The sequence below is a fragment of the Pseudorca crassidens genome, chromosome 8 (genome assembly GCF_039906515.1).
Source record: "Pseudorca crassidens isolate mPseCra1 chromosome 8, mPseCra1.hap1, whole genome shotgun sequence".
In the NCBI taxonomy this organism is placed as follows: Eukaryota; Metazoa; Chordata; class Mammalia; order Artiodactyla; family Delphinidae; genus Pseudorca; species Pseudorca crassidens.
In genome coordinates this window covers 56,490,275-56,515,174 of record NC_090303.1, presented here as the reverse complement: position 1 = coordinate 56,515,174, position 24,900 = coordinate 56,490,275, and the positions used below count along the sequence as shown (strand labels likewise).

At 42.0% G+C, this 24,900-nt stretch overlaps 1 protein-coding gene across 2 annotated transcripts in view; it reads left to right on the top strand.

The window, feature by feature from the left end:
• Positions 1–6,622: 6,622 nt before the first annotated feature.
• Positions 6,623–24,900, top strand: part of GSDME (gasdermin E) — a 73,277-nt gene continuing 54,999 nt past the window's right edge. Inside the window, exons 1-3 of one of the 2 annotated variants that reach the window (XM_067746531.1) lie at positions 6,666–6,738; positions 11,612–11,710; positions 13,893–14,122. In XM_067746531.1, coding sequence (XP_067602632.1) covers positions 13,912–14,122 — 211 coding nt within the window. In that variant the 5' untranslated portion in view covers positions 6,666–6,738; positions 11,612–11,710; positions 13,893–13,911. Of the gene's footprint in view, positions 6,739–11,611; positions 11,711–13,892; positions 14,123–24,900 lie in introns of both variants that reach the window. The other variant, XM_067746530.1, reaches the window with a different exon arrangement.

Genomic DNA, 24,900 nt, shown 5'->3' with positions numbered 1-24,900 from the left:
GAGAGAGCAATGAGAAATGGAATCCAGGGAGATTTCAAAGACGTTTGTTGTTCTTTTCTGAATCCTTTGCCACAAGGTCCTTGATCAAAGGCTAGTCTTTCCAGGACACATTTCCCAACAACTTGCCCTCCCAAGTCAGAATTACTGGCTTCTTTTTAAACTTTTTCAGCAGGTCACTCCTCTAGTAGTTGCGAGCCTTTTAAGGGCAGAGAATGCCGTTATTCAGGTACATAGTGGGCACTCAGTGATGTTTGTACAATGGAATGGAATTCCAAGGAACCTGAAAATAATGACAGCTACCACTTCAAGTATCTACTGGGTGCCAGATGAATCACGGTCATCATGTGAGTTAGGTGTTATCTCCACTTTACAGATGAGAAAACTGAGGCTTGGAGGAGGAGTAAGTGCAAGTAAGAGGCAGAGATGGGACCCAAATTTAGTGCTTGTGCCAGCTCCAAAATCATGAAACTGTCAAGTCTTAATCAGCCACCTAAGTGACTCTGGGATTTGCCTGTTTGGTTGGTTTTCAGTGTGTGTATTAGTCAGGGTTCTCCAGATAACAAAACCAATAGGATATATCTATATCGATATACAGATATATCCATATAGATATATAAAATTTTCTGGGAAAAATTTTCTGTATATCTATATAGATATACAGAGATATAGCCTGCTTGGTTCTATATATAGATATATAGATTATATCTTTATATGAGGAGATTTATTATAGAAACTGACTCACATGATAATGGAGACTGAGGGTCCCAAGATCCGCCATCTATGATCTGGAAAACCAGGGAAGCCAGTGGTATAGTTCAGTCTGAGTCTGAAGGTTGGAGCACCGATGTCCGAGGAGCACCAATGTCCGAGGGCAGGAGAAGACGGATGTCCCAACTCAGGTAGAGAGAGCAAACTTCCCTTCCCCTACCTTCGTGTTCTATTTAGGCCCTCAAGAGATTGGATGATGCCCACCCGAATTGGTGAGGGTGATCTTCTTTACTCAGGCTATAGATTCAAATGCTAATCTATTTCCAGAAAACCCTCACACACACATGCAGAATGCCCAGCTATCTGGGCATCCCTTAACCCAGTCAAGTTGACGCATAAAATTAACCATCACAGTGTTGACGTTTTTATTGCTTTTTTTTTTTTTTTTTTTGCGGTACGCGGGCCTCTCGCTGTTGCGGCCTCTCCTGTTGCGGAGCACAGGCTCCGGACGCGCAGGCTCAGCGGCCATGGCTCACGGGCCCAGCCGCTCCGGGGCATGTGAGGTCTTCCCGGACCGGGGCACGGACCCGTGTCCCCTGCATCGGCAGGTGGACTCTCAACCACTGCGCCACCAGGAAGCCCCTTTATTGCTTTTAATATGTGAACATTAGCAGAGGAAGATGGATTTACTTTCAGAAAGCAAGCCTACTTGAATTTTGAAGTCCCTGTGTATCCATTTCCTACTGGCTGTCTATATTCCTCAGAGAAACCCAGCCTTGCAGTGAGGTGATAGGTGCAGGTCATCTGGAAAAAAAAAAAAAGAGAAGCTTGAAGATTTCAAAGTATGCTATTAGAAAAAAAAATCCACTTCTACCAGCAGTTTGGAAGAATGTAACATCTTTCATGGTGTCAAAGGTGCCCAGGGAGTGGAAGGGGCTGAACTTCTGAAGCCGTTCTCTCATCATTCAGACTGACAAATTTATTGTACTGGTGCTTCTAGCAATCAGTCAAGATTGAATCAGGTGCCAAGATAAGTTTTTCTTGCCAAATTGTTTTTTCCATTGCAATTAGCCTTTTTAAGGACCTCACCAAATAACAAACGTGTATTCAATTCCCATGCTCCGCCTCCAGTTAAAACTCAGCGGAGAAGTTGTATCAGTAATAATTGTTAAAGATAAAGTACCCCTCCCCCGCTCTATCACCAGTTTCTCCATGTTTTCTTAGATATCCTTTAAACCCAGCACAGGATTTTAAAAGTTTTAATTTTTTCATAGTATGCGTTATATAATCCAAAAATAAATGATTTAAACTAAAAACAGTTCAGCTGTCTGGGTTGCCCTAATTGGGATTCTTTATAAAAGCTTTGAGGTTGTCCTATACCTATTTGTCCAATGCCTATTTGTCCTCTAAAAGCATTTTGAAGGTGAGCCCACTACTGCTCTCAGAAACCCGTTTCCTCTTTCTTCCTGGGCACCAGGACTACATCCTCCTGCCCCCTTTGTGATGAGCAGGACTGATTTCTAGGCAGAGGAAGGTACACAGGCAAAGCGCCAGGCCCGTGAAACTCTTCCACGAGGGAGCCTCCAGGTTCTTTCTCAGCCTTCTGGAGATGCCCATGCCTGGCACCCTTGGCGGCCTTGAATTGCAAATGGCAGAGCTTCTCCAGGCTGGTTCCTGAAGGAACAGACTGACCTCCTTCATTCCCTCTTCCCACACTCAGGAACTACCTTAGGTTGTTCACTGAGAAAAAATAAACTGCTGTGCTGTTTGAGCCATTGTAACATGGGGTTTTATTTGTTTTGGCAGTTCACTCACTTACCCTGACCCATTGCCTTTCCTTCACCTGGCTACCTTTCCTCTTCCACCACGTTACATGCTCTAGCCAAGCCTTCCCGTGGCATCTGACCATGGAACTTCCCACACTTCCTCCGTAGTGTATATCTGTCTCCCTTCCCAGATAGTCTCCCACGCTCCATGAGGGCATGGACCACGTCTCCCTCACTCACCAGTATATCCCCAGTTTCTAATGTAGTGCTTGGCACATAGTAGGTCCTTAATAAATATTTGTTACATTTACAAAATGTCAGATGCATGGACTTTGCCTTTCTCTATGCTGGGGATAGCAAACTTGGACGCTGAGTAATCTTTAAGAATAATGATAATGGGGTGAGAAAAACTTGTGCAGCAATAATGTTATTCCTGAATGTTTCTAGAAACCTGACCTCTGGTGGTTGACTGCCGGTCTTCATTGCAAATCTCCTTTATGCTGACAATGGTATGTGTTTCTCCATGAACAATGAACAGAAAATATAGGAGTTGGTTTTTTTTTTAAACTAACTTTGTTTATTATTGTTATTTAATGGCATTCTGTTTCATAAAAACAAATATACTAGAATGAAGATGTCTGGAAACTCTTCACTCTTTCTCCCATTGAGAGGTAGAGTATAATTCCCCTGTCTTTGAATCTGGGCTTGCTTCAACAATAGAATGCTGTGGAAGTTACATTCTGGGTTTTCAGGCGCTAAGTCATAAGACATAGCTTCTGCTTTGTTTCTTGGAATACTTGCTTTTGGAGCCCTGAGCCTCTGTGTAAGTCTTCCCCTAGATCACCATGATAAAGAGGCCACATGTAAGGGGTGTGGTTGATAACCCCAGCTGAGCACTGCCTTCCAGCCCTCTCTGCCAAGGCGTTAGACATGTGGGTGAAGTCATCCATCCTGGACCTTCCGGACTAGGCTATTCACTAGCTAAATTCTGCTGAGTGATCCCAGTCAATGCCACATGATACTGAAGAATCATTGAGCTGAGCCCTGACCCACAAAATCGTGAGATGTAATAAAATGATGGTTGTTTCAAGCCACTAAATTTTAGGGTAGTTTGTAGTGCAGTAAATAATAACTGAACAACAAATTACTTTATTTCCTTATTTGTCCAATCATATTTGCCTTGAGACTTTAAATTTGGACAATTTTGGTTGATCATTTTCTGGCCAACAAGTAAATTTCAGTTCTTCTTCTGTCTGTATCTGTACCTTGCAATTGAATAAGACATGGTTGGGACATTGAAAGAAATGGGTTGTTAATTCTGGGCTATATTTAACCTTCCTTAAGCTTTTTATTTTAGAGTGGTAATTGGTAATATGCATTGGCAATGCAGTCTCCAGTTGCAAAAACAAACACTTTTGGGATTCAGGGAAGTAAATTAAATTGGTTTAAAAATATATATCGATGTATGCCAAATTTTATTTTAAGTTATGTTAGTAGCGATGTTCCTCTGGGAAGCAGTCAATATGGTAAAAGACAAAATTATGCATAGGTGAAAATTTTTAGGCTCAACTTAAAAGTGACATTAACCAAAAAGTAATTAGTGAAGGAAAGGAAATGAACTTTTATTTAGGGTCTACAATGTGCTGAGTGCTTTTCGTACATCTTCTCTTTTAATCTGGCTATAGGCAATTTTTAAATGGGAAGTTAAAAATTTGCCCAAGGTCACTCAGCTGGTAAGTGGTAGGCTGGATTTGACCCAAATCTAACCGGTGCAAAGCCTGTGTGTTATTTCTCCACCATGGAGGCATCTAAAAGAGTGCAGGTCTCTTCAAAAGTGGGTCCCAAAGAACTTGGAAGTCGTTAACAGCAGCCATGCAGAGCCGGTTGGTTAGCATGTTCATTTACGAAATACACCCCAGTAATAAATTGTATCAATTTTTGCTGACCTTTACAAGTTGCTTATTCAGTAAGGGTCCGGGAAAAGAGTAGGAAATACACAACACCCCGTAGATGTGTTTCTGCGGGTTCTATAAGTTGAAACATAGTTCACAGAGGGAATCTTATTAAAAGCAAACACTTCCATCACTATGACCACCCCAGTTTATCTCCTGCAGAATTCTGTCATAGCTCCATTTTCCTAAAGGGAGACATCTACAATGGGGTGAGAGCGTTGGGGTTGGACGTTATCTTTTTATTCATTTTTTTTCCTAGTTGGGCTAAAATTCCCATCTTGCATTTGTTTGTCTGAAGTCTTCAAATACTTTAATAATAATAATAGTAGTAATAATAATAAGCACAACTGTTCAAAAAATACAACAGAAAAGTTGAGACTCTCAGTTTGGGCTGCGCCAGAATCCTGATCCCACCCATCAGGGACAGGAAAAGTAGCCGTGGGGAGGGGACGGAGGGAACTTTCCTAAACACATTTCATCCCTCTCTCCCAACACATACATGGTCAAACACTGCTTGGTGGGGTAACTCTTATTGTGCTTCTTATTTTCTGAAGAATCTGTACCGTCGGTGGTTTTAAAGCTCAGATGGTGGTGTTACCGAACCAAACTTGGATCCGCTCGCTCTCACGCAGTAAAGGCAAACTACTGACATTGGGTTGCGGGGAAGGAACGTGCAGTATTTATTTCAGGGCACAAAGCAAGGAGTTCAGGACGGCTAGTGCTCAAAACAGCCGCGCTCCCCAATGGGTTTCACCAAAGCATTTTTAAAGGCCAGGTGAGGGAGGGGTGTTCCAGGGTATGTGATGGTGAGGTAACAGGGTAGTGTCACAGGGGTTAACGTCATCAATCCTTAGCTGCCAGCAGGTGTGGTCATGGTCATCAAGTAGTTAATTTCTTCCATTTGGTGGTGGTTTAAGCATCTGTAAAGCAACCCAGGAAATGTGCATCAGATACTATTCCTTCAGTACTGCTGAGAGGAGCTACAGCAGAGGATATGGGGTAAGGGGGTCTGTTCCTGGAAGGCCCCATAGGATCCTGCTCTGTTACAGTGTCAAATGATCTGGGTTTAAATCTTGGCTCTATCTCTTTTCAGGTGGGTGGGCTTCCCATCTTTTGCCTCAGTTTACTCATTTGTAACTTGGACCTCCAACCAGTTGCTGTGAGAAGTAAATGAATCCATCAACGCATGTAAGGTACTTAGAACCATGCTTGGTGACAGTAATTAGAAAGTACTACATAAATATTAACCGCTGATCTTATACTATCTTCCTCAAGCATTTAATTGAAAGCCAGTGGACAGGACAAAAAAATAAAGCAAAGAATTTGAAGCCATTGAGTAACTGTGGCACCAAAAATCTCAGGTACTCTCAGTTACAAGCGGTTACGTATCTAGACAGAGGGCTGGGCTTATTGGTGGGAACTTCATGAACATGCTGCTTTTAAGGATGTTCTTGAGGTTAATGGCCAAGGTCAGGAGACAATAATCTCTGTAACAAGTCAGAGTCATCACTGTATAATTTTGAGGACAGAGAACCAATAGCATAGGTTAATAAGTCTCTTGACAGGGCCAAGACAGTGATTCTCTTTTTCTTCCACTGTCTAATCTCTTTGGCCAGGCAGGCCACCAAAAGGGGACCACCTCTCTCTCTTGACCATTTCAAGTCACTCATTCATCCAACAACCATTAATTAATTGTTCACCTACCCTGTGCCAAGTACTGCAAAGATGAGTGAGACCCCTACAGTCTAGAAACAAGAGGATGCATTAATTAACTCAACAATTATTTACTATCAACCATCCATCGGGTACTATGCTAGTTGTGGGGTATAGTGAACAAAACACACAAAAGCTCCTCCCCTCGTGGAGCTGACATTCTAGGGAAGAGAAACATAATGCATGAAGTAAGTATGATGTGTATAGTCTATCAGATGGTGATTACTGCAAAGGAGATAAAGCAGGCGAGGAACTAGGGCGTGTTCCTGTAGGGTGGTGGACTGGCTGTACTTTTAATTTGAAGAGTCAGGGACAGATTTACTGACAAAAATATAAGGAGGTGGGGTAACTAACCTAAGGATATGCCCAGAGCATATGCGGACCTCGTTCCAGGCCCTGTGGAAGAACTCAATACTCCTGAGCGCAAGTTCTCGGAGCTCACTCCTCCGGCCGCCCCGCCCGGCTCCAGGGGGCGGGGACGAAGCAAAGGTCCCGCCGCCCGCCCCCTTCCCTCGCGATCCCCCGCCCCGGCCCGGCCCAACCCGCGGGGCTTCTAAGACTCGGCAGGCTGCGGGCGCGGGGCGCGAGGCTGCAGGGAGGTAAGTGCGGGCGGCTCGGCTCGGCTCCGGATCCGGCCCTGACCTTGGGGAGCCGAGCCCGCGCGGCTCTTTCTCTAGGGGACACCCTCCCGTCCGCCCCTTAGTCCAATGGGGTTCGAATGGGTGGGCTGCCCGCAGCTGGACCGCCGGCCCCATGGCGTCCCCTCTTCGTCCGCGTTCCCAGCCCCCGTCTCTGTCCCCCGACCCCTTTCCCATCCCCTCTCCTCCCTCTTCCCACTGCCACTTCCTTCCCTGGCTGTTGCTGGGGCAGCGGGTACTTACTGTCCGCCCCCCAACCCTTTGCGCCCTCTCCCCACTTCTTTGTCTTCCGGTTTCTCCTCCGGGTGCGCTAGGCTGTCCGTGGCCGGGCGCTGGGGCGCTTATGTGCGTGGAAGGAAGGCGGGGGCCGGCGTGGAATTCACTCTCTGGGCTGGACCAAGTCCCCATCCCTGGGGTGCTGGATACTGGGCCCCGAGCTTGTGGAGGAGGCCAAGCCCCTCGGGAGTTCTCGGCCTGGGTGGGATGACATCACCGCTGCTCACGGGGCCTCAACGTGCGGATTCCAGACTCCTTCCCATCTGCACCTGACCGGGAAAGACCAGAGGGCGGTCTTAGAAGGGCGCTGGTTGTACCGTGTTCAAAAAAACCTCTCATTGAGAGTCTAGTCTGTTCAGAGGACTGTTCAGAGGGGCGGATGCCTTGGGATCGATGCCTTTAAGAGATAGTCTAGTTGGAGTGGAATGAAATATTGCTGTTAGGTCAGAGAAACAGCTGAATAAATGTAGAGTAAATTAATCGTTTTCCAATGCCACCGCCAATGAACTCTTCTCGTAAAGGAAAACAGCCGGGAGAAGATGAGCCCAGCCAATTAGAGAGATCTGAGAAATGCGGCCCAAGCCCCCAGCTGCTGCCCTTAGCTCGCCTGCTTTAGGAGGAGGAAGCCTTATGGTTTCCAAAAGTGCTTTTCTTTTTGTTCTTTTTGAACCCTCAGGGGGACCAAAGGGTTCTTTATTCTTAATCAGTGTCCTGTTATCCACTCCACTTCCTACAAGCCTTTGCTGCCTTTGCCTTGACTCCTTTTTCAATCTTATGCCTGTCTTGCGATCATCATTTGTTTTTTATTTCGGATTTTTATTTTAGAAAGAAATGATGGAGTACTTTGTCTTTAATTTGCCGCCTTCTTATAAAAATGAAGGTACTGGACTGTAAGCACCGGAAGATACAGAAGGATGACACCTCTGTTTTAATTTAATAGACTCAATTTCACTTTATTTAGAAAACTAAATTCAAAATGTGCTGAAGTTGTTAGGAGACAAGTACTAACAGCGGTGTCTCATTTTCCTAGATGATGAAGAAATAATGTGTTAAAGCCATGGTTTTTGCTTCCGCCATAACTGAAGTTTACCCTTTTGAGCACCTTTTCTTACTTTACAAAACAAATTATATGTAGTCCACATTCGAACAAACAAACAAACAAACAAAACCTGACGGCGGAGTTGGCAGAGCAGAGTGGTCCAGGGCTCAGGCTTGGGAGGCAGGTGGACCTTGTTTGGAATCTGGGCTCAGCACTATTTCTCTACTTGACATTCAGTGCCTTCTAGTCAAAGACCTCTGGGAACACAGGTGGAGTTGAAGGGGATGGGTCATTGCTCGCTGAATGAGGAAGACTTCGCTCCATGGGGAACCCTGGGCGTCTCTGTAACTGAGTGCAGAAAGGAGTTACAGGATTTGGGCTTGTAGGCGATTTGGGGGAGAGTTTAAGGAGATAGGACTTTGCTCTGAATTGGATGCTGTCAGAAAGTGAGGGAAATTCTCTGGAGTATCTTCATAAATTTTATCTGAAAGGAGTAAGGCTAAAACTATGGTTGGCTGAGAACCGCAGTCACTTGTGCTTAGAGTTGGTGGGGATGGTGGGAGTGTTTGGTCGTTTTTGTGGTTTAGACAGTGTTCGTATTTTGTCTGTGGTCAGATAAGACTATGAGAGGTCTTGTTTTCGTCTTGATTTATCATGACCACAGAGTGCCCTTGCCAGATGTCGACGTTCTGTGATGTTCACGTTGACCAGGAAAACGCCAGGCCACTGCCAGCAACCCCAGGGCTAGCTGATGGTACCAGGCAGGCTCTTGGATGTCAGGGCTGCTGCTTTTTTTCTTGTTATCTTGGGCAAATTACTTAACATCTTTGAACTTTAGTTTCCACATCTGTAAACTATGGACAGTGGCTACTCAGGGTTGTCGTGGAGATTAAATGAGGAAATGTGTAGAAAGGGCTTAGCCCAGTGCCTGGCACACAGCAGGCACTCGATATACAGTGGCCCCCCCCCCCCCCGCCCTTTTAGTGGATTTCGAGGTTCAGGTTTCTTTCCTAGAACTATTCACGCAGAGGCCCAGTGATCAACCAGAGCTGCTCCAGAGAAGGATCCTGAATTGGATATTAGGAAGAAGCGGGTCCTTTGCAACTCAAAGATGTGATCATTCCATCACTCTGAATCAGTCCTGAGGATGGACACGAGTGATTGTAGTATCTTCTTATGCTATCATTACCCTGGCAACTATTTCTACGAGTCTTTGTTCCCAGGAGCCAGTGGTCCCAGTTGGCCATGTACTCTTCTGACTTTGTGTTGTTGTCTTGGTTTCTTGGTCTTTTCCTCTTATGTCTTTTGTCCGGGAGTCTCATTCGAGCTTGTATATCCTTACCACCTTCACTTTGGCTCTCTGAGTTCTAATCTGCTTCGAGCTGGGAAGCCACATAGGCAGACAAGTAGGAACTGTTGGCTCATGGAATTCTTCAGGCCCAAATGAGAGAGCCCAGGATCTTCGGTACAGCAGTGAAGTGCAGTGGGGTTTTAGGCCATGAGCATTTTGAGCTTGGTCTCATGAGGCCATTTTCATCTCCTTCCAGGTTGGAGCATTTTGGAAATTTGAATCCGAAGTCTAACTTCTACTTGAGACATTATTGTGCTTGTCTGTGCCAGACAACATGGGTTCTAGATCCTTTGGTGGGCCCTGGGCATGTTATTTAATCTTTCCTGGCTGGACAGTTACTTTAGATGTTTGAGAATCAGACAACAGCTTATTGGCTCCCAATGCCACATGATAAACTGTATTGTATTAAATTTCTAGCATATATTGTACTTTGGCTCATCTCTCTATTCCATTGAAGGATCCTAGGAATAAAGAAAAAAACAATAGAAAATGGGCTAAAGACACAAACAGTTAGGAAAAAGATATATAAAAAGGCTTTAAACAAAAGATGCTTGATTTCACTTGTATTAAAATAACATGACTTAAAACTGTACTGAGGGACTTCCCTGGGTGGCGCAGTGGTTAAGAATCTGCCTGCCAATGCAGGGGACACGGGTTCGAGCCCTGGTCCAGGAAGATCCCACATGCTGCGAAGTAACTAAGCCTGTGCTCCACAACTACTGAGCCTGCGCTCTAGACCCCGCGAGCCACAACTACTGAAGCCTGTGTGCCTAGAGCCCATGCTCCGCAATAAGAGAAGACACTGCAACGAGAAGCCCGTGCGCTGCAACGAAGAGTAGCCCCCGCTCGCCGCAACTAGAGAAAGCGCACGCACAGCAACGAAGACCCGATACAGGCAAAAATAATTAATTAATTTAAAAAGAAAACAAAAGATATTGGCAACTGATCTACATGACCCCACCAAAAAAACAAACAGAAAACTACACTGAGATACCATTTCTCACCTATGAGGCTGAAAAAAAATACAAAAGATTGATACCATACTCTGTTGCTGAGACTGATACTTTCATACCTTATTGGTGAGACTGCAAAATGGTACAACCTGTAAATTATAGATGCATTTACCATTGGTCTAGCAATCCCTCTTCTAGAAATCTCCCTTCAGATACTCTTGCCCATGTAGGAAGAAGACATACATTTAGCAATATTTAGTGTGGCTTTTTTTTTTTTTTTTTGCGGTACGCGGGCCTCTCACTGTTGTGGCCTCTCCCGTTGCGGAGCACGGGCTCTGGACGCGCAGGCTCAGTGGCCATGGCTCATGGGCCCAGCCGCTCCGCGGCATGTGGGATCTTCCCGGACCGGGGCACGAACCCGTGTCCCCTGTCCCCTGCATCGGCAGGCGGACTCTCAACCACTGCGCCACCAGGGAAGCCCTAGTGTGGCATTTTGAAAATAATAAAAACTTAGAAATTACCCAAGTGATCAGCAATACTGCACAAGTTAAATAAGCAATGGTGCATCCATGTGAAGGGGTACTATGAAGCTGTATTATGCAGAAGGTTCTAACCATGGAAAAATCTCCAGGATATATTGCCACATGACAAAGTAGGATGCAGAAAAGTGTGTACACTCCTTTTTACTTATATTTGTATAAAGAAACATGAAGGTGATATACCTGAAGGGGAGAGGGGTGAAAAGGTAGATGGGACCTGGGTAGAAATGGGATTTCTCAGTGTATATCTTTTTCCATAGTTTAGATATTAGAGCCAAGTAAGTATATTGTGTATTCAAACATAGTAATTAAAAAAAAAAGCCTCTAACTTTACCTTCACAAGGAGAATATTCTGAGTCCCTTGATTGAGTAAACCTGGTTCTTATAAAAACATCCAAAGCAATAGCCACTTCCATTAACTCTTTTTAAAGCAGCCTACACTGTCAAGAGGCCGTATTTGATGCTAGATTGAAAAACAAAATGAAAAATTAATTTAGGAGTTCTCTTTCCTCATCCTCTAATCCCTCTGGGGAGGATTGGTGTCATTACTAAGGCTTTGTTGCCCATAGCGGATGGGTTTGGGTTTTGTTATTTTATTATTTTTTAATGGCAAGCCTGATTTGGCTTCTTCAGAAACCTGTTTAATTTGAAGGCAAGTTAGTGAACTCCCTTCCAGGTTGTCCCAGGAAAGAATAAAAACCATAAAAATGGAGATCCTGATCACCATGGTGAACTGAGGCAGCTTCTGCTGTGGCTCTTCTCTTGGACAAGCAGGGTAAAATCCCCCGGGTCATTGGGAGACCTTATTTTGTTAAAAGTTCTTTCCTTGTGTTTGACAAAATAAACCTTACACCTTATCCTAGATGCACTCTCAGCAGTTACTGTCTTACTGTCCCCAGCAGTCTGCTTCCTTCTGGATCCCCCTCTTGGTAGCTGGCATCTCCATCTCATCAGCTGACCCAGGCCTGAGCTAGCCGCAGGCCAAGCTGGGGAGTCTCCTCCCTTTCATCAGCACCTTCACATCCAACCAGACTTCTCGGGAAACCACCAAACCAGCATCTTTTCTACCCTTACACCACCCACGTAGTTCAGCATCATTGTGTGTTGTCTAATTGTTCCCTTCCAGCTGGTTTCCTATTTTGCTTCCAGAAGATCTTTCTAAGTGACCGCTCTGATCACACCCCTATATAACCCCTCCAGTGGCTCCTGCTGCCCTGGTTCCCCCAGAGGAGGCACAGGCCTTCAGGACCAGGACTGAGCCTTCTTCATCCTTATCCTTTGCGCTACCCCTCTCTAGAACCTGGCAGTGCAGTGCAGGAACCAGTCCCAGAGCTTGCAAAGCAACTCTCGGTCTGTCAAAGAATTGGTGATGGGCATATCTACACAAAACCATGTCTCCTGGACATCACGACCTTGCTGCTCCCAAATATTGCCTTGTACACCGATTCAATAAATATTTTGATAAATGAATAAATGAGTGCTCTGATATAAGAACAGGGTTAGTTGGCTATACAATAATATAAGAAAAGGTACTTTAGAGAAGAACTAGTGATAGTAAAACTTTTTTTTATGCCCTTGAGAAGGTTCATGGTAAAGAAAAGTGGGTTGAACTAATTAACATCTAAGATTATCTCAGCTCTTAAATTCTATGATTTTGTTATCTATGTGACTGCCAGACACCAGGATACAAATATAAATAAAACACAATTCTTGTGCATTAGACATTTTAACTGTTGACTATAGTTTTAAAAAAATCTTTCAATTTGTGCTTTTTTTGAGTAATAATGATAGTGTGTGTGTGTGCGTGCGCGCATATGTATATATTCATATGCATATGTACAGCTGTGAGCACTTTATGTATTGTGAATTGTTTATAACCTTTGTCCATGTATCTACTACAGTATTTGTAAAGCTTGATGTGGTTTGTAAAAGTTTTTTGTATATGTTAAATGTTCTGGTTCTTTGTTTTATAAGTATTTTCTCAGTTTGCCATTTGTCTTCCTAAAGGCCTTTCTCATCCTACAATTGTACAAATATTTGTTTGTATTTTTTCCTAGTACTTTATGGTTTCACTTTTCCTTAAAAACACTCTAATCTGCTGAGGATTTGCTCTTGTGTATGGCATGAGTTAGGGATCTGACTTTATTTTTTTCCAGATGTTTAGCCAGTTGTTCTGACACCATTTATTGAATAGTATATACATCTTCCACTGAATGTAGTACTTTTATATCTTCCAACAGATCTCTTTCTTTTTTTTCCCTCCGGCTGAAGAGTGACTGGGCTTTCCTTTCTGGGGTTCAAAGTAATAGCTAGTCACTTCCCATTTATGAACAGGGAACATCACACAGTGTAGAGAAAAAGCACATTTGACCCTTCAAAGAAGCGGTCATAAGTAAGATACAAATTGGGGTAGTCAGTACGCTGTTCAACAGATATTCCCAGGTCTCTGCCTTCCAAATACTTGGTAGGATTGTATTTCCTGACCATTTTAGTTGGCTGAGGCCATCTGCCTAGTTCTGACAAATTGTGAGTGGACGTGACGTGTGTCAGTTTTGGGCCAGAGCATTTAATTGCTGGTGTAGACTTTTCAGAACTCTCTTTCCTGTTGGCTGATGACATGATATTCAAGATGGCGGCTGCCCCTTTAGCCTGGATCCCTGAATGGCTACGAGGAGCAAAGCCTTCCTGTCCTGTTTTGGACATGTAGTGTGAGCACTAAACAAACCTCACTGGTTATACGCCACCGAGATTTGGAGGCATAACCTAGCCTATCCCGATTTATATACATATTCTCTTTCAGTATTTCAATCTGATTTTTTAGACATCAACTGAACTCAAACTAGAGGCTTCTCTAAGGAGAAGGTATTCTTTCATGTATACTGATTGATACTAGGGAGAAATAAGGTAATTTTAGAAAAAAGTCACGAAATAACAACTTCCTCTATATTTTTTTTCAGGTAATCTGGAGCTCTCAAAATGTTTGCCAAAGCAACAAGGAATTTTCTTAGAGAAGTTGATGCTGGAGGTAACCTGATCACAGTATCAAATTTGAATGACTCTGATAAATTACAACTTCTAAGTCTGGTGACCAAAAAAAAGAGATTGTGGTGCTGGCAGAGACCCAAATACCAGTTTTTATCTGTCACCCTGGGAGATGTACTCACAGAAGACCAGTTTCTGAGTCCAGGTATGTTTCTTTGGTTATATTGTACAATTAGTTCCAGAACAGGAGAGGATTCTTCTTTTAGACACATGTTGTCTTGAGTGACTGTAAGGCGATACCTTATAATCAGTTCTCCTGTTTCTTTGCCTACTGTTTTAAAAATGTATCCTTCCGTAAAATGAGAAAATTCTGCAGGCCTGACATGAAAAGTTATAGCTTAATATTTAAGAAATAATATTGCAGTTTTGGTATAAAAGTACAACACGCTCATTTGTAGATGTTGTGGCCCCTCAGCATGAGTGGGTTGGTTTTACTTCCCCAAATTTGGTTTGGTGTTGAGGTTGATGATGCCACGTATCCATCAGGAGGATGCGAAAAGTTTTATTACTCACATAACGAAGCTTTTCTGGGGACAGCATGGCAGGTTCCCAAGGCTGGTCCAAAAATAGCTAGAGAGAAGGAGGGGATAAGAGATTGGCTCAGATTCTCTAATGAATATGAGGTGTGGTGAGGGTTCTGCATGTAGGCTGGGGCTTATTACAACTTTTCAATTTCCTGCTGGTGCCAATGGAGGGACCACCTAGGGTTTCTTACCCTACTGCCCAGATGTGTAACAGAAAGAAAAGAGGGGGTGGTGGGCTTGAAACATTAAGCATCAAAAATGGGGAGTTTGACTCATTATTACAGAGGAGCATGTATAAAATATAGAAAGGCAAGAAAACAAATCAACAAAAATTCCTCCATCAAGTGTTAATTCCCATTAACACTTGGATTGTATCTTTTCTTTCTCTGCATCTAATTTTTTATAAACAAAATTGGAAACATATTACATATAATTTTTATATACTCCTCATTTATTTTTTTATTTATTTATTTTTTTGTGGTACGCGGGCCTCTCACTGTTGTGGCCTCTCCCGTTGCGGAGCACAGGCTCCGGACGCGCACGCTCAGCGGCTGTGGCTCATGGGCCCAGCTGCTCCGCGGCATGTGGGATCTTCTCGGACCGGGACACGAACCTGTGTCCCCTGCATCATCAGGCGGACTCCCAACCACTGGGCCACCAGGGAAGCCCTGCTCATTTATTTTTAATTTTTATTTACTTACTTTTTTGCGGTATGCAGGCCTCTCACTGTTCTGGCCTCTCCCGCTGCGGAGCACAGCCTCCGGACACGCAGGCTCAGCGGCCATGGCTCACGGGCCCAGCCGCTCTGCGGCATGTGGGATCTTCCCAGACTGGGGCACGAACCCGTGTCCCCTGCATCAGCAGGTAGACTCTTAACCACTGAGCCACCAGGGAAGCCCGTGGTGGCTTCTCTTTTTGCAGAGCACAGGCTCTAAGCACACGGGCTTCAGTAGTTGTGGCACGTGGGCTCAGTAGTTGTGCCTCTTGGGCTCTAGAGCGCAGGCTCAGTAGTTGTGGCTCACGGGCTTAGTTGCTCCGCGGCATGTGAGACCTTCCTGGACGAGGGCTCGAACCCGTGTTGCCTGCATTGGCAGGCGGATTCTTAACCACTTCACCCTCAGGGAAGTCCTGTGCTTGTAGATTTTTTGAGATGGCCATTCTGACCGGTGTGAGGTGATATCTCATTGTGGGTTTGATTTGCATTTCTGTAATCATTAGTGATGTTGAGCATCCTTTCATGTGTTTGTTGGCAGTCTGTATATCTTCTTTGGAGAAATCTCTTTAGGTCGTCTGCCCATTTTTGGATTGGGTTGTTTTTTTTTTGGTATTGAGCTGCATGAGCTGCTTGTATATTTTGGAGATTAATCCTTAGTCTGTTGCTTCATTTGCAAATATTTTCTCCCATTCTGAGGGTTTTCTTTTCGTCTTGTTTATGATTTCCTTTGCTGTGCAAAAGCTTTTAAGTTTCATTAGGTCCCATTTCTTTGTTTTTATTTCCATTACTCTAGGAGGTGGATCAAAAAAGATCTTGCTGTGTTTTATGTCAAAGAGTGTTCTTCCTGTGTTTTTGTCTAAGAGTTGTATAGTGCCCCATCTTATATTTAGGTCTCTAATCCATTTTGAGTTTATATTTGTGTATGGTGTTAGGGAGTGTTCTAATTTCATTTTTTTACATGTAGCTGTCCAGTTTTCCCAGCACCACTTATTGAAGAGACTGTCTTTTCTCCATTGTATATCCTTGCCTCCTTTATCATAGATTAGTTGACCATAGGTGCATGGGTTTATCTCTGGGCTTTCTATCTTGTTCCATTGATCTATATTTCTGTTTTTGTGCCAGTACCATATTGTCTTGATTACTGTAGTATAGTCTGAAGTCAGGGAGTCTGATTCCTCCAGCTCTGTGTTTTTCCCTCAAGACTGCTTTGGCTATTCGGTGTCTTTTTTTTTTTTTTGCCGTACGTGGGCCTCTCACTATTGTGGCCTCTCCCATTGCGGAGCACAGGCTCCGGATGCGCAGGCTCAGCGGCCATGGCTCACGGGCCCAGCCGTTCCGTGGCATGTGGGATCCTCCCGGACCGGGGCACGAACCCGTGTCCCCTGCATCGGCAGGCGGACTCTCAACCACTGCGCCACCAGGGAAGCCCTATTCGGGGTCTTTTGTGTCTCCATACAAATTTTAAGGTTTTGTGTTCTAATTCTATAAAATATGCCATTGGTAATTTGATAGGGATTGCATTGAATGTGTAGATTACTTTGGGTAGTACAGTCATTTTCACAATATTGATTCTTCCAATCCAAGAACATGGTTTATCTCTCCATCTGTTGGTTTCTTTCATCAGTGTTTTGTAGTTTTCTGCATACTGGTCTTTTGTCTCCCTAGGTGGGTTTATTCCTAGGTGTTTTATTCTTTTTGTTGCAATGGTAAATGGGAGTGTTGTCTTAATTTCTCTTTCAGATTTTTCATCATTAGTGTATAGGAATGCAAGAGATTTCTGTGCTAATTTTGTATCCTGCTACTTCACCAAATTCATTGAGTAGCTCTAGTAGTTTTCTGGTAGCATCTTTAGGATTCTGTATGTACAGTATCATGTCATCTGCAAACAGTGACAGTTTTACTTCTTCTTTTCCTATTTGTATTCCTTTTATTTCTTTTTCTTCTCTGATTGCCTTGGCTAGGACTTCCAAAACTCTGTTGAATTATAGTGGTGAGAGTGGATATCCTTGTCTTGTTCCTGATCTTAGAGGAAATGCTTTAAGTTTTTCACCATTGAGAATGTTGTTTGCTGTGGGTTTGTCGTACATGGCCTTTAGTATGTTGAGGTAGGTTCCCTCTATGCCAGCTTTCTGGAGAGTTTGTATCATAAATGAGTGTTGAATTTAGTCAAAAGCTTTTTCTGCATCTATTGAGATGATCATATGGTTTTTATTCAATTTGTTAATATGGTGTATTGCATTGATTGATTTGCATATATTGAAGAATCCTTGCATCCCTGGGATAAATCCCGCTTGATCATGGTGTATGATCCTTTTAATGTGTTGTTGGGTTCTGTTTGCTAGTATTTTGTTGAGGATTTTTTCATCTATATTCATCAGTGACATTGGTCTGTAATTTTCTTTTTTGGTAGTATCTTTGTCTGGTTTTGGTATCAGGGTGATGGTGGCCTCATAGAATGAGTTTGGGAGTTTTCCTTCCTCTGCATTTTTTTGGAAGAGTTTGAGAAGGTTGGGTGTTAGCTGTTCTCTAAATGTTTTATAGAGTTCACCTGTGAAGCCATCTAGTACTGGACTTTTGTTTGTTGGAAGATTTTTAATCACAGTTTCAATTTCTTTTTTTTTTTAAATCTCATTCTAAATTTAATCAGTAGGAAAAATATGCAATAACAAAGAATATTTTTTCTTTTTTTTCCACAACTCACACACACACACACACACTGTATTTTATTTTTACAAGAGATAAACTGACACCAAGCATTGTAAATGGATGACCACAACAAAAGCAACAATGATTGCAATTACCGAACACAAAATACACTCATAGTATGTCATAATATTGACATTCAGTCCAGTAATACTCCACTGTAACAGCTCCTTTACTTTGCAGTGAAAATTGATTTGTGTATTTTTTGCCTCTGAGTCCTTGTGGGATTTTTTTTTTTTATTCAAAGAGAAAGTCACAACAATTATAATCATCCTCATCAGTTCACTCAGTCCCATGTAATTAATTTTCTTTTATCTTGATCTTTTGTTAGAACTTCTATGAATTCATCAGTTTTCCATTAGAGTTCTGAAAATGCTTATTCATTCAGTTCAGCAGTATAGTCAGTTACCAGAAACCTGTTCTTGTCAGAGTCTTTTCCATAAATTCCTTGAAGATGAGATCCTTTTATGGGAACATTTTTGTAAAAGCATCAGAGTACACCCAGAACTGTCTGTAAATGACAAAAGACTTAAAAATGACCACAGTTAAAGATTTGATGAAAATTCATAATAATGCAGTTGACAAGGAAATTTAGTTATTTCTGAGATATACGTTTTAAAGTACTAACTAGAATTATGACTTACAACATTATACCAGAATAGGTAAGATTTTTAGAAATTTCATGTAATGTCTGAAGCATTTATATTAACATATTTCCATACAAATAACCCAAAGAAAGTTTAGTATTAGTTTTTTTGTTTGTTTTTTTATACTGCAGGTTCTTATTAGTCATCAGTTTTATACACATCAGTGTATACATGTCAATCCCAATCGCCCAATTCAGCACACCACCATCCCCACCCCACTGCGGTTTTCCCCCCTTGCTGTCCAATATGTTTGCTCTCTACATCTGTGTCTCAACTTCTGCCCTGCAAACCGGTTCATCTGTACCATTTTTCTAGGTTCCACATACATGCGTTAACATACAATATTTGTTTTCCTCTTTCTGTCTTACTTCACTCTGTATGACAGTCTCTAGATCCATCCACATCTCAACAAATGACTCCTTTTTATGGCTGAGTAATATTCCATCGTATATATGTACCAAAACTTCTTTACCCATTCGTCTGTTGACGGGCATTTAGGTTGCTTCCATGGCCTGGCTATTGTAAATAGTGCTGCAATGAACATTGGGGTGCATGTGTCTTTTTTTTTCTTTCTTTTTTTTTTTTTGCGGTACATGGGCCTCTCACTGTTGTGGCCTCTCCCGTTCCGGAGCACAGGCTCCGGATGCGCAGGCTCAGCGACCATGGCTCACGGGCCCAGCCGCTCCACGGCATGTGGGATCTTCCCGGACCTGGGCACGAACCCGCGTCCCCTGCATCGGCAGGCAGACTCTCAACCACTGTGCCACCAGGGAAGCCCCGCATGTGTCTTTTTGAATTATGGTTTTCTCCGGGTATATGCCCAGTAGTAGGATTGCTGGATCATATGGTAATTCTATTTTTAGTTTTTTAAGGAACTCATACTGTTCTCCATAGTGGCTGTATCAATTTACATTCCCACCAACAGTGCAAGAGGGTTCCCTTTTCTCCACACTCTCTCCAGCGTTTGTTGTTTGTAGATTTTCTGATGATGCCCATTCTAACTGGTGTAAGGTGATACCTCATTGTAGTTTTGATTTGCATTTCTCTAATAATTAATGATGTTGAGCAGCTTTTCATGTGCATCTTGGCCATCTGTATGTCTTCTTTGGAAAAATGTTTATTTAGGTCTTCTGCCCATTTTTTGATTAGGTGGTTTTTTTTTTTTTAATATTGAGCTGCATGAGCTGTTTATATATTTTGGAGATTAATCCTTTGTCCGTTGCTTCATTTGCGAATATTCTCTCCCATTCTGAGGGTTGTCTTTTCATCTTGTTTATGGTTTCCTTTGCTGTGCAAAAGCTTTTAAGTTTCATTAGGTCCCATTTCTTTGTTTTTGTTTTTATTTCCATTACTCCAGGAGGTGGATCAAAAAAGATCTTGCTGTGATTTATGTCAAACAGTGTTCTACCTATGTTTTCCCCTAAGAGTTGTATAGTGCCCTGTCTTACATTTAGGTTTCTAATCCATTTTGAGTTTATTTTTGTGTATGGTGTTAGGGAGTGGTCTAATTTCATTCTTTTACATGTAGCTGTCCAGTTTTCCCAGCACCACTTATTGAAGAGACTGTCTTTTCTCCATTGTGTATCTTTGCCTCGTTTGTCATAGATTAGTTGACCAAAGGTGTGTGGGTTTATCTCTGGGCTTTCTATCTTGTTGCATTGATACGTGTTTCTTTTCTTGTGCCAGTACCATATTGTCTTGATTACTGTAGCTTTGTAGTATAGTCTGAAGTCAGGGAGTCTGGTTCCTCCGGCTCCGTTTTTTGTCTTCAAGACTGCTTTGGCTATTCGGGGTCTTTTGTGTATCCATACACATTTTGACGTGATTTGTTCTAGTTCCGTAAAAACTGCCGTTGGTAATTTGATAGGGATTGCATTGAATCTGTAGATTGCTTTGAGTAGTATAGTGATTTTCATAATATTCTTCCAATCCAGGAACATGGTATATCTGTCCATCTGTTGGTATCATCTTTTATTTCTTTCATCAGTGTCTTATAGTTATCTGCATACAGGTCTTTTGTTTCCCCAGGTGGGTTTATTCGTAGGTGTTTTATTCTTTTTGTTGCAATGGTAAATGGGAGTGTTTCCACATAATTTCTCTTTCATATTTTTCATCATTAGTGTATAGGAATGCAAGCGATTTCTGTGCATTAATTTTGTATCCTGCAACTTTACCAAATTCATTGATTAGCTCTAGTAGTTTTCTGGTGGCATCTTTAGGATCCTCTATGTATAGTATCATGTCATCTGCAAACAGTGACAGTTTTACTTCTTCTTTTCCAATATGTATTCCTTTTATTTCTTTTTCTTGTCTGAGTGCTGTGGCTAGGACTTCCAAAACTCTTGTTTTATAATAGTGGTGAGAGTGGACATCCTTGTCTTGTTCCTGATCTTAGAGGAAATGCTTTCAGTTTTTCACCATTGAGAATGATGTTTGCTCTGGGTTTGTTATATATGGCCTTTATTATGTTGAGGTAGGTTCCCTCTATGCCCACTTTCTGGAGAGTTTTTTTAATCATAAATGGGTGTTGAAATTTGTCAAAAGCTTTTTCTGCATCTATTGACATGATCATATGGTTTATTTATTTATTTTTTTGCAGTACGCAGGCCTCTCACTGTTGCGGCCTCTCCCGTTGCGGAGCACAGGCTCTGGATGCGCAGGCTCAGTGGCCATGGCTCACGGGCCTAGCTGCTCCGCGGCATGTGGGATCTTCCCAGACTTCGGCACGAACCTGTGTCCCCTGCATCGGCAGGCAGACTCTTAACCACTGCGCCACCAGGGAAGCCCGATTATATGGTTTTTATTTTTCAATTTGTTAATATAGTGTATCCCATTGATTGATTTGCGTATATTGAAGCATCCTTGCATCCCTGGGATAACTCCCACTTGATCATGGTGTATGATCCTTTTAATGTGTTGTTGGATTCTGTTGCTAGTATTTTGTTGAGGATTTTTGCATATATATTCATCAGTGACATTGGTCTGTAATTTTCTTTTTTGGTAGTATCTTTGTCTGGTTTTGGTATCAGGGTGATGGTGGCCTCATAGAATGAGTTTAGGAGTCTTCCTTCCTCTGAAATTTTTTTGGAAGAGTTTGAGAAGGTTGGGTGTTAGCTGTTCCTTAAATGTTTGATAGAATTCACCTGTGAAGCCATCTAGTCCTGGACTTTCGTTAGTTGGAAGATTTTTAATCACATTTTCAATTTCATTACTTATGAGTGGTCTGTTCATATTTTCTATTTCTTCCTGGTTCAGTCTTGGAAGGTTATACCTTTCTAAGAATTTGTCCATTTCTTCAGGTTGTCCATTTTATTGGCATACAGTTGCTTGTAGTAGTCTCTTAGGATGCTTTGTACTTCTGCAGTGTCTATTGTAACTGCTCCTTTTTCATTTCTAATTTTATGGATTTGAGTCCTCTCCCTCTTTTTCTTGTTGTGTCTGGCTAATGGTTTATCAATTTTGTTTATCTTCTCAAAGAACCAGCTTTTACTTTTATTGATCTTTGCTATTGTTTTCTTGGTTTCTATTTCATTTATTTTTGCTCTGATCTTTATGATTTCTTTCCTTCTGCTAACTCTGGGTTTTGTTTGTTCTTCTTTCTCTAGTTCCTTTAGGTGTATAGTTAGATTGTTAATTTGAGATATTTGTTTCTGGAGGTAGGCTTGTATAGCTATAAACTTCCCTCTTAGCACTGCTTTTGCTGCATTCCGTAGGTTTTGGATTGTCGTGTTTTCATTGTCATTTGCCTCTAGGTATTTTTTGATTTCCTCTTTGATTTCTTCAGTGATCTCTTGGTTATTTAGTAACGTATTGTTTAGCCTCCATGTGTTTGTGTTTTTTACGTTTTTTCCCCTGTAATTGATTTCTAATCTCATAGCATTGTGGTCAGAAAAGATGCTTGATATGATTTCAATTTTCTTAAATTTACTGAGGCTTGATGTGTGACCCAAGATATGATCTATCCTGGAGAATGTTCCATAAGCACTGGAGAAGAAAGTATAATCTGCTTGTTTTGGATTGAATGTTCTATAAATGTCAATTAAATTATCTGGTCTATTTTGTCATTTAAAGCTTGTGTTTCCTTATTAATTTATTGCTTGATGATCTGTCCATTGTTTTACGTGAGGTGTTAAATTCCTGCACTATTGTGTTACTGTTGATTTCCTCTTTTGTAGCTGTTAGCAGTTGCCTTGTGTATTGAGATTCTCCTATGTTGAGTGCATATATATCTATAATTGTTATATCTTCTTGGATTGATCCCTTGATCATTATGTAGTGTCCTTCCTTGTCTCTTGTAACATTCTTTATGTTAAAGTCTATTTTATCTGTTATGAGTATTGCTACTCCAGCTTTCTTTTGATTTCCGTTTGCATGGAATATCTTTTTCCATCCCCTCACTTTCAGTCTGTATGTGTCCATAGGTCTGAAGTGGGTCTCTTGTAGGCAGCATATATCTGGGTCTTGTTTTTGTATCCATTCAGCAAGCCTGTGTCTTTTGATTGGAGCATTTAATCCATTCACATTTAAGGTAATTATCAATATGCATGTTCCTCTTACCATTTTCTTAATTGTTTTGAGTTTCTTATTGTAGGTCTTTTCCTTTTCTTGTGTTTTCTGCCTAGAGAAGTTCCTTTAGCATATGTTGTAAAGCTGGTTTTGTGGTGCTGAATTCTCTTAGCTTTTGCTCGTCTATAAAGGTTTTAATTTCTCCATTGAATGTGAATGAGATCCTTTCTGGGTAATCTTGGTTGTAAGTTTTTCCCTTTCATCACTTTAACTATGTCCTGCCACTCCCTTCTGGCTTGCAGAGTTTCTGCTGAAAGATCAGCTATTAACCTTATGGGGATTCCCTTGTATTTTATTTGTTGCTTTTCCCATGCTGCTTTTAATATTTTTTCTTTGAATTTAATTTTTGGTAGTTTGATTAATACATGTCTTGGCCTGTTTCTCCTTTGATTTATCCTCTATGGGACTCTCTGCACTTCCTGAACTTGACTATTTCCTTTCCCACGTTAGGGAAGTTTTCAAGTATAATCTCTGCAAATATTTTCTCACACCCTTTCTTTTTCTCTTCCTCTTCTGGGACCCCTATAATTAGAATGTTGGTGCGTTTCTTGTTGTCCAGAGGTCTCTGAGACTGTCCTCAGTTCTTTTCATTCTTTTTTCTTTATTCTTCTCTGAGGCAGTTATTTCCACTCTTTGATCTTCCATTTCACTTATCCGTTCTTCTGTGTCAGTTATTCTCCTATTGACTCCTTCTAGAGTATTTTTAATTTCATTTATTGTGTTGTTCATCACTGTTTGTTTGCTCTTTAGTTCTTCTCGGTCCTTGTTAAACGTTTCTTGTATTTTCTCCATTCTATTTCCAAGATTTTGGATCATCTTTACTAACATTACTCTGAATTCTTTTTCAGGTAGACTGCGTAGTTCCTCTTCATTTGTTTTGTCTGGTGGGTTTTTACCTTGCTCCTTTATCTGCTGCATATTTCTCTGTTTTCTCATTTTGTTTAACTTACTGTACTTGGGGTCTCCTTTTCGCAGGCTGCAGGTTTGTAGTTCCCATTATTTTTGCTGTCTGCCCCCACAGGGTGAGGTGGGTTCAGTGGCTTGTGTAGGCTTCCTGGTGAAGGGGACTAGTGCCTGTGTTCTGGTGGGCGGGGCTGGATCTTGTTCTTCTGGTGGGCAGGGCTGCATCCGGTGGTGTGTTTTGGAGTGTCTGTGAACTTAGTATGACTTTAGGCAGCCTCTCTGCTAATGGGTAGGGTTGTGTTTCTGTCTTGCTAGTTGTTTGGCGTGGGGCATCCAGCATTGGACCTTGCTGGCTGTTGGGTGGAACTGGGTCTTAGTGTTGAGATGGAGATTTCTGGGAGACCTCTCGCCAATTGATATTATGTGCGGCCAGGAGGTTTCTGGTGGTCCAATGTCCTGGACTCAGCCCTCCCACCGTGGAGGCTCAGGCTCAACATCCGGCTGGAGCACCAAGACCCTGTTAGCCACACGGCTCAGAAGAAAAGGAAGAAAGAAAAAAACCCCAAAAAGCAAAAATTAAAAAATGGACAGAATCCTAGGACAAATGGTAAAAGCAAACTTATACAGACAAAATCACACAAAGAAGCATATACATACACACTCACAAAAAGAGAAAAAGGAGAAAAAAATATATATATTAAAAAAAAAAGGAAGAGAGCAACCAAACCAATGAATATATCCACCAATGATAATAAGCACTAAATACTAAACTAAGATAAACATAAAACCAGAAACAAATCAGATGCAGAGAGCAAACCCCAAGTCTAGGGTTGCTCCCAAAGTCCACTGCCTCAGTTTTGGGAAC